Here is a 9772-nt window from a genome sequence, read left to right as displayed (position 1 = left end):
GTTTCATAAGCTCTGGCTACACTTGACAAGACTGAAACAGCTGTTGATGTGTCTGAGAACACAGTTTAATATGACAAAAGCCGTTTCCTGCACCAACTGAGGAGTGACAACACAGATGTGAGTGTAACACTAACAGCTGGTGCACGTGTACAATTTGTAGTAAAAACATTTTTTTTTAAAAGCTTTAACAATTTAATTTGAACCTGAAGCAAAAACAAAAGTCTGCACAAGGTGAGCAGTGATCATATGGTCTGATTGAGGACATGTTTGGTGAACCTCTAAGATGTATCATTCCAAGCATATTGTCCCACCGCCGAGGAGTTTCCGCTCTCTGGCTGAAAGCACATGCTGTATTGTTTGATTTTGAAAATGTGCAGACTCAGCATCCATTGCACGAAGGTGCTTTCCAGTTCTAAATGCTCCTTTTCTGCAGTTGTGTGACGTGTACGCTTGTCAAAAATATTAGAAGCGAATATTAGACTTGCTCACTCCAGGTTGAGGCTGGACAAGTTACTCCTTTCAAATAACTTCATGCCACTCTTGCTATTTCCACAGGTTGGTAGTCACCTATCACTACAAACTAGACAAAGAGTAAAACCTGGTTAAACCCTTTCCTCTCTCCCCCAACACAAGACTGAGCTGAGAATAAAGTGAACTGGCTAACCATCAACTTAAGTTTGGCTTCAAACTGAAGCAGAAAGTGTGAATTATGAAAAAACAACCCGGCAGTAGGGAGGGTAGAGAGAATCAGGTCATAGTCAGGACACTTGAAGAAGGGAGCGATTCAAGCTGGATAATATCAAATTATCTGACCATTTTACTCCAAAATCCAGATAGATGACTATGACCCCTACGGTGCTAACACAACCACTCAAACACCTCTGCCTCAGCACGGGGAGGAGGACATTTGTTCGTACTCTGGACACTTGAGGAGAGCCGGGTAGTTGCAGGAGTTCATCTGGAGGGAGGCCTCAGAGGAGATGGCGGATGCACTGCGACCCCGTCCGGCCCAGGCGTCCGGATGGAGGTACTGGCCGGAGTAATCTGAGCAGTTGCTGAGACGAGGCTGGTAGAAGCCCTGATGGGGCCGGTACCTCTCCTCTGCTGTGTAGCGCTTCATGAACAGGTACACCGACATGACACCTGCAGTCTGGGGGGGCAAAAGAAACCATTTATTCTCTAAAAAAACACACAAAAGAAACACATAACAGTACTTTGTTTAGAGAAGTTACCTCAGTGAGCAGGAAGGAGATGGCAGCGAAGGCAAATGACCAGCCGTACATGTAGCTGAAGTAGGCCTCGTTAGTTTTGGTTCTGTTCAACATTTCGTCATTAATGTTGGAGATGTACAACACCAGACCGACCACCAGAGAGAGACCTGGGGGAGGCAGAGACTATGTTCATTTTAAATCCTTTGCACTCCATTTATTTGAGCACATTTCACCTTCTCACATGAAAATGTCTGTCGATGTATTGACTTGGTGAGTAAAAGCCAAACCAAGTACCTGACAGGATGAAGAAAATTCCAGAAACAAAGGCCAGGATGGTGCGATGGGGTCGGATGTGTCCGATGTTACTGAGCACAAAGCCAATGAACATGAAGAAGAGGCTGACCAGAGGGAAGGGTGTGGCAGAACGGATCATCTCTGGAGGAAGACAAGAAAAACTGATCAGTTGGTTTGGGAAAATGAATTGAATTTGATTTGAGATATGTCAATTATACAGCTGTCATTTGTCCTGACGCAAATGTTTTTTTCTTTTCTTCTTGTGCAATGTCTTTGTGAAACATTTAATGAAGGTTTTCGCTTCTGAGGTTTTCCACTGAGGCTAGTCTTACACGTCCAGGCAACATCCCATGAGTCTAGGATCCCTTATTCATATCCAGATGAAGATGGACCTCCCTACTGCGAGCAAATGGGACCGTACCTCCCAGTAGAAAAGATTCTATCCAGACCCCCATTGTGTCCTCCATTACACTAAATGTTACCCGTCTAGCTAAGTGGACCGGATGTTTAAGGCCATAACCTTAATCGAATCGTTTATTCAAATAGTTTGGTAAACTTCTTGCCTATTACAATCTGACTTCGATGACCAACACCACAAAAACTCTTTGAGTGAGTCTGAAACATGAGCAAATTCAGGAAAAGCTTCAGTTTCTAATTGAAGAGTTACAAATAATGCTTGTATGTAAACTTCATTTTACCAGTTCGCCTGGAAGAATGAAACTCTTTACACCGGTATTCACTTAAATCTTGTTTTTTAGAAAGAAGTCAATAAACTCATATTATCACCGCCTGCCTAAATCCTGACTGCCTATTGTTCTTTACTTCAGGGCGTCTTCTCATGTTGCTCACACGTACACAACCTCGCTCACGGCACGCTTTCACATTCACGCCTTCTTCACCTCCACATCTTCACATCAGTTCTCCTCTCTTTCTTATCTAAAACAGTATGTAAACAAATAATCACCCTGTTGATACATTTACATATTTAATTATTATCAAAAGTGTGTTATTCGTTGCATCTCAGAAGTTGAAAGTGTTGAAATGTTACTTTTCGTCTAAATAGGTCCAACTTTGACATTAAAGACTGTCCTTGGACTGCAGCTTGAAGTCAAGCGAGTTATGAGCAAGGACGAAGGTTTGCAAATGGACGGTATGGACTGTATTGTCCTAACCAATATTTGAGCCTCTCAAATAACACAGAGAGAGAGGAGAGAGAGAGAGAGAAAGAACGAGTAGCCGGATCACTCGTTGACCGCTTCTGGTGCGATCATCGTGTTTGTAACCAGCTATGAGGTCACCGAGGTCCTGAACTTGGTAAATATTTCCTAAAGAGCTCACTTTCTGAGAACACTCGAAACTGACAGCTGTCAATAAGACAGACATCTGTGGTGCTGAGGTCACTGGAGAAGGCAGAGAGAGTGGCGCATCATTTCATCAGCTGCTCCAAGGCTGACCACTAGTGTCCGACGCACACAGGTCGGCCATGTGCTACAGAATGTAATGGTGAGACAGTACAAAATTGAGTGGAATTTGATTTACATATTTGTTCTCAAAATATGAGACTGTTCTCGACTTCCCAGATAACAGAAGAAACAGCAGAAATCTGTCTGAAACACATGAGTAATTAAAGTCCAGGAGTTTAAAAATGAAGCGACATGTATATATTTCACCATTGAGCCTCGTGCACAGGTTAAAGGCTAAAAAGGTTAAAGGCACACAAGAAAAGGAAGAGGAAATCATGCCTACAGGTGTTTATATTAAATAAATAAAAAAGTTGATCTATAGGAGAATACATATTTGAAAGCAATACAAAATGAGAGCCTTACTGCTATATGTACCATTATGTTTTTTATATTTTACAAAAATATACTTTTAATAAATTGATGCAGAAAAACTCCCCAGAATGCAGGATATTAAGAATGTGGGCGAGCACTCCAGATGCCCAGATTAATATGTGTCCCCATCAATGTTGAGACCAAACATGCACCCTTGGATACGAGATCTGAAGTGACGCTTGGCAGCATCCCTGTAGTCCAAACTGCTTGTCTGCACTCTACGAGTAATTATGTGAACCCAAGCGTGTTCACCGTGCAGGGTGGCTCTTCAAAATGAATAAGGCACCCTTACATTTTTCATACACACCAAGCTCTTAGCTTGAGTGAACTGGCCTTTGGGACGGGGCCAGGAATGGCACAAACAACAACAACAACAACGCTAACCCGTCAGTACTATTGGCCTGGAATGGGCTGCAGACAGTTGTGTGCTACCTCAGTGACACATCTGTTACGAGATACTTCTTTCACCTGCCTGCGCTGAGGTCTACTGGGCCTTTACAAGCATTTGCCACCCCTCTTCCTCTTTCGACACAGCCCATCACACCTGTTAAAACTGGGTTTCAAAGCCCAGTTTCTTTGACAAATTCTGGGATTGCTTGTTTTCTTTTCACCGATTGGGAACCCCATGTGGGTCACAGGAGATGTTATTAGTGTAGGCAAATCATTTTGTGGAATTTCTTCCCGAGTGTTTTATTGAACACTTATCTGCAGTACACCTTTAAGCCACATGAGGGAGCCTGAATGTCCATCTTGTCCTGATCACTGTAGTCTACTTATAACATTGAATCTTATCTGAAAGGCACATTCCGATAGCAAGCCTGTGAACTCCACCTAAATGCATTTATTTGGACTCCTTTATAAAGTATTGAATATGTATTTGTGTTTTCAATAAATAATGCTTAAAACTAATTAGTGATTTATCAAACTAAAATGGCTAGTTTACCCGTTCAAGATAATATATGATGTGGAAATGGCAATAGAACTGGTCAGGAAAGTTCAATTACACACACATGTGCTCATCTCATGATAGAAGTTAACTTGACTATCAAGTAGCAGAGGTAACGACATTTTAAACCACTGACTATGTCCCTATTTGCCACTCTGTTCAAGCCCTGAGTGTATAGTTGTAAAAGTTTGTCTATGAACTAGTTGTGTAGCATTGACCATATAACAGTGGAGTGTGAGCAGGTACTCACTAAGGACACTGACAGTGGACTCAGAGGTCAGCTGGAGGTTAGTGGGCATCACATACTCGATGGTAAAACACCGGCCTTTCTCCTCCCCTGGAACAAAGGACAGGAAAACAAATATTCATCCTGAGCGCTCAACACAACTGATTCAACTTCATTTGTCCACTGTGACACAGGAAAGTCAAACACAAACACAGTACAGTATAGTAGCATAAAAGTTATGACTGAACATCATACCAGTATTAGTAAGATTTATTTTCCTGTGCAGGAATGAGTACACTTTGTGGGATGGCTGATGTTATAAGTCCATCTTGTTGCCACTGTAAAACTGTTTAATGCCAATTAGAAAAGAAAAGAAAAGGAGAGCAATTTGACAAGCTGTTTTCATACTAAACACAATTCAGTCTGTATTATCTCGAGGAACACCCGGCATTAGATTTTCACACCTTTCTTTTTATCGCTTCGGTAAATATAGCACAAAGTCTAGCACCAAAAACACTGACACACATATGCTCACTCTCACCACTTTGTTAGCCCCGCACACTATGAGGCGTTGGATTAAGTGAGTTCAGTGGTTCAGCATTTGATTAGGTTTCATAATGCATCCTTTTGACACTTGGAGAGTTTGTGAACATGCTATCCTCCTCTATATGATCTAGTCCTGTAGAGATCCTCTATATGATCTAGTCCTGTAGAGATCCTCTATATGATCTAGTCCTGTAGAGATCCTCTATATGATCTAGTCCTGTAGAGATCCTCTATATGAACTAGTGCTGTAGAGAACCTCTATATGAACTAGTGCTGTAGAGAACCTCTATATGAACTAGTGCTGTAGAGAACCTCTATATGAACTAGTCCTGTAGAGATCCTTATATGAACTAGTCCTGTAGAGATCCTCTATATGAACGAGTGCTGCAAAGATCCTCTATATGAACTAGTCCTGTAGAGATCCTCTATATGAATTAGTGCTGTAGAGATCCTCTATATGAATTAGTGCTGTAGAGATCCTCTATATGATCTAGTCCTGTAGAGATCCTCTATATGAATTAGTGCTGTAGAGATCCTCTATATGAACTAGTCCTGTAGAGATCCTCTATATGAACGAGTGCTGTAGAGATCCTCTATATGAACTAGTGCTGCAAAGATCCTCTATATGATCTAGTCCTGTAGAGATCCTCTATATGAACTAGTCCTGTAGAGATCCTCTATATGAACTAGTCCTGTAGAGATCCTCTATATGAACTAGTCCTGTAGAGATCCTCTATATGAACTAGTCCTGTAGAGATCCTCTATATGATCTAGTCCTGTAGAGAACCTCTATATGAACTAGTCCTGCAGAGATCCTCTATATGAACTAGTCCTGTAGAGAACCTCTATATGAACGAGTGCTGTAGAGATCCTCTATATGAATTAGTCCTGTAGAGATCCTCTATATGAACTAGTCCTGTAGAGATCCTCTATATTATAGAGGATCTCTACAGGACTAGTTCATATAGAGGATCTCTACAGGACTAGTTCATATAGAGGTTCTCTACAGCACTCGTTCATATAGAGTCTATATGAACGAGTGCTGTAGAGATCCTCTATATGAACGAGTGCTGTAGAGATCCTCTATATGAACCTCAACACCATGCAGCCTCGTTGAAATTCTCCTGCATAACGACATACTAGGATAGTGTGCAGTAATTGTTTCTGGGTCTGATCAAAAGAGTTACTTACGCAGGCAATAAGGTCACTCAATTGCCCCTAAAACACACACACTGGACCGTTAGTCCATTTATACTGCACGCCCTTGTGATGTTTGCGGTGTTGAAGCATGCACTGTTGGCTTTTCTAACTGTGTATTTCATGTTGAGTGTTGTGGTGCAATAGAGATGCAGGTCTAAATCCAAGGTGCCTTTGGTACAACGGAATAGAAGTCAGACACTGGGTGAATCACGAGGAAAGAATAAGAACTTGAATAAAAATACTTGACACTTTATGCTCCAAGAATGCAGAAATAGAATTGAATATTGAAATCAAATATGAAAGGCAATGCACCGGTCCTATCGCTGCGCAGAGGTTAAGCCAAAGTTAAAATATTCAAACAGTCAAGCCAAGGCTAGTCTTCTATACTTGCAGCCATTTAGATGTTAAAGAATGGGAAAGCAAGAAAGGGAAGAAACACAGGCGAATTATATTGAAAACTTTAAATAGACGTTGAAAACTTTGCGTGGCACGGAACCGCCATGGTTCATGATTTGTTAATCAGAACTACATGTGCACTTTATTGTCTTTTCCGTATTTTCTTTATGAAGGTTGTGCTGCTGTCCATTACCATAAATATTGCATGCAATGTTTTCATGCAGTCTAATCTTGCAGCAATCATGTCAGCCAGAAGGTTGTTTGTGCCAGATGTTCCTTTTGCACACATTTCTCTTGCACATAACAGTTATTCACCGATATGTGCAAACCACCCTTGCACAGGACCCTGTGTGAATCTGAACCTTCCTTTTAGACTTTGTACTTTATACTCCAATTAAATAGTCAGGTTGATTATGGCGCTTACTTCATGAATAACTAAACAGAAATCGTACGCTAAAGAAAAGCATTTACCACCGATTAAAATGACTCACTATCCAAACGGTCATACGCTTCAGACTTCATACTAACTCACCAGCCAAGAAGCAAACCCTCCAGAGGCCAGAGTGGAGGGACATGCGTACCTCGGTGCTCTGGTTGAGGGGAAGGATGACGCCCTCCTCCAGGTAGAGCCAGTAGTCGGTGCTCACGGCGATCCCCAGCAGGCCCAGGGCGCAAACAGCGAACACGCTGCTCAGCAAAGTCAGCGCCTTCCTGCCACAGAGGCTCATACCACGGCCTCAACAGCAGGGGGCGCCGCCGGCAGAAATGGGAGCTGGGAGAGGGGAGAGAAAGCAAAACATCTTCACCAAAGTTCCCCAAAATAACAACTATGAGAAAAACAATTATACTTTTTTATTTTTTGGAGTGCATGGCTTGTATCCTAAAGAAAAGGCAAAAATAACTTTTCTTATACATTGTAAACGGTCGTCTGATAGCTGAACTTGACGACATGATTAATGCATGACAGTGTGATAATAGTTTTGGGGTGGTATGTGGGTGGCTGGATGGAGTGGTATTGTTTGATCTTAATTCGAGTTACAAATTAGATCTTCCACAGCTGACTCTAGTCAGAGAGGAGCTGGAAATGAATGGAATGTAATAATTTGGAATATGATAATAGATATCTTTAACAAAAGGACTTTCTCTCTCTTCGCTGAGAAAGAAATCTGTGAACGATCCCCTTTCCTCCAAATCTCTCATTAGAATTTGAATAACCACATTGTGCAGGGCCAACGACTTTGTGGGGCATGTCTGGAAAAACATTATGTAAAGCTTTTCATTTGACTGCCCTCAGGCAAAAAATATGCACTGATAATCTTCAAAAGAGAGTAGTAAGACCGCTTTTTATACACTTTCTGCTATAATCACACGCACACAACTCCTGTCTCAAATGAATCCACTTCCGCTCTGTTATAGCTAGTAATGCAGAAGTAGCAGTGCAGATGGAGTACAGTATGTGTCAGCGTATGAAATGTGCGCGCGTCGTCACACAAAGCGATGGATCTGTTCGTATGCTTACCGATGCCAACATTTGCCGGAAGCTGGAGTGCCGGGGAGCTTGGCATAGGATATGTGTCGGAAGGAATTTATTTTACATAATGAGTTCACTGTGTGCTGCCATATTGAGCACCCACTGGGAGACTGGAAAGATGGAGTGAATGTGTCAAGTTGTCGTAAGATTCTTTTTTTTTCTCTCTCCAAAGATCGGCGTTAAGAAAAAAAAGTAGAAGAAAGTCGGGAAGGTCTCCACACGTCTGCCAGCTCGCAGTGCAGAACCAGTGTCTGAATAGACAGAACAGTCAGATGTAGAAGGAATGAGGAGTGGCCCTCATGCTTTCATTCTGAGCCGCACCATATGAATACAACTCTATGGGATGTCATAGAAAACAAGACAGTCGAGTCACTGATTGGCTCAATTGTGCTCAATGTATATCTTCTGTGCAGGCTCCAGACCACATTCTTCTGATGAATGAGAAAAGCCAGTTGCCCTACTTCTTTAGATACAAAGGGTAATACATCCTTAGAAGACTATTGTTGCAAGTCCAACACACACCATTAATAGGATTGTGATGCTCTTCACATGCACACAGCATGTTATATCTGTTCAGTTATTTATTTTGATCATGTATCCACTTCTCTTCTTCCCATGTTTGTGTTTATCCGTTTTGTCCCTGTCTCGTTTCAGAAGTTGAAATTAAAATGTAGCTCTTAAAATTGGACCTGTGGAGATATTAATTATTTTATCCTGGATATGCAAATGTATATAAGGCGCGATGACATATGTTTTAATATATTATTACTCATCTTATTAAGATAACCTGTGGATAACAGATAAAGGCATATTTGACCGCTTTCATTTTCTAATCTTAAATTACGATATGAGAGTTTGACAATAGCATTGATCCATAACATGCATGATTTATGACTACAGTCTATGAAAAAAAAAAGAAAAGAAAAAGACAAGTGTAACATTTTTTTGACTGAGCTATAAATAAATGTATTTTTCCTGTCTCTTGAGACTGGACTGATGGTGATTGGAAGCAGTCGGGATGCATGTAAGAGCAATCAGAGTTCACTTAAGCATAAAAGGACCATCATTAATAAGAAAGCACCATCATTTAACCTCAGCTATTTTTGACTGTGGTACAATCACTGCCCATTCATTTACAATGTGCATGGCTCTATTTTCAGGCATTTAGCATCAAGCTACATCTTAAGGACTCACAATGTAGACGTTTTTGTGTCACTGCGCCTACCTGGAGGGCTGTTTAGTTATACAGCACAAAAAGCACATTGAAGAGCTGATTGCACCTAAATATGGGCTTCCTTGAACAGGTTATTAATACTGAAAAAGAAAGAGGACGAGCAATTTAAGCCGGTGGTACATTTCAAGAACCTACAAAAACCGACAAGGACCTTTTAATGCTATAGACAATACTTAAAAAAGCTTAAAATAGGGAATCCGCTCATCATGTATATTTATGCAACACTACTATTTTAATCTGAATTTAAAATGTAAACTGTCATGCGTTATAAATCCCTTTTTGTTATCAAAGCAACTCAGCAGTGTACTTTTTGATGGATAAACTGTAAAAACTGAGATTGTGTCTCCTAAATC

General features: G+C 41.1%; 1 protein-coding gene across 1 annotated transcript; it reads right to left on the bottom strand.

The window, feature by feature from the left end:
* Window positions 1-282: 282 nt before the first annotated feature.
* On the bottom strand, window positions 283-7382 carry LOC117735036 (voltage-dependent calcium channel gamma-5 subunit). Its single transcript, XM_034539440.1, has 5 exons — window positions 7187-7382; window positions 4537-4623; window positions 1506-1646; window positions 1233-1378; window positions 283-1150 (listed from the first exon to the last, which is right to left on the bottom strand). Exons 1-5 carry the CDS (start codon window positions 7380-7382, stop codon window positions 887-889), a joined length of 834 nt encoding a protein of 277 aa, XP_034395331.1. The 3' UTR covers window positions 283-886.
* Window positions 7383-9772: the final 2390 nt, after the last annotated feature.

This window comes from Cyclopterus lumpus, chromosome 1 (assembly GCF_009769545.1).
Source record: "Cyclopterus lumpus isolate fCycLum1 chromosome 1, fCycLum1.pri, whole genome shotgun sequence".
NCBI classification, from domain to species: Eukaryota; Metazoa; Chordata; class Actinopteri; order Perciformes; family Cyclopteridae; genus Cyclopterus; species Cyclopterus lumpus.
This window is presented reverse-complemented; position numbering and strand designations above follow the sequence as displayed.

Excerpts from the sequence above, each read along its gene's own strand:
- LOC117735036 (XM_034539440.1), bottom strand. The coding sequence starts at position 7,382 with ATGAGCCTCTGTGGCAGGAAGGCGCTGACTTTGCTGAGCAGCGTGTTC. Across the intron at positions 4,624-7,186 it reads GAGGGTTTGCTTCTTGGCTG|GGGAGGAGAAAGGCCGGTGT; the intron begins GTGAGTTAGTAT and ends CCTTTGTTCCAG. Across the intron at positions 1,647-4,536 it reads GTCCACTGTCAGTGTCCTTA|AGATGATCCGTTCTGCCACA; the intron begins GTGAGTACCTGC and ends GTCTTCCTCCAG.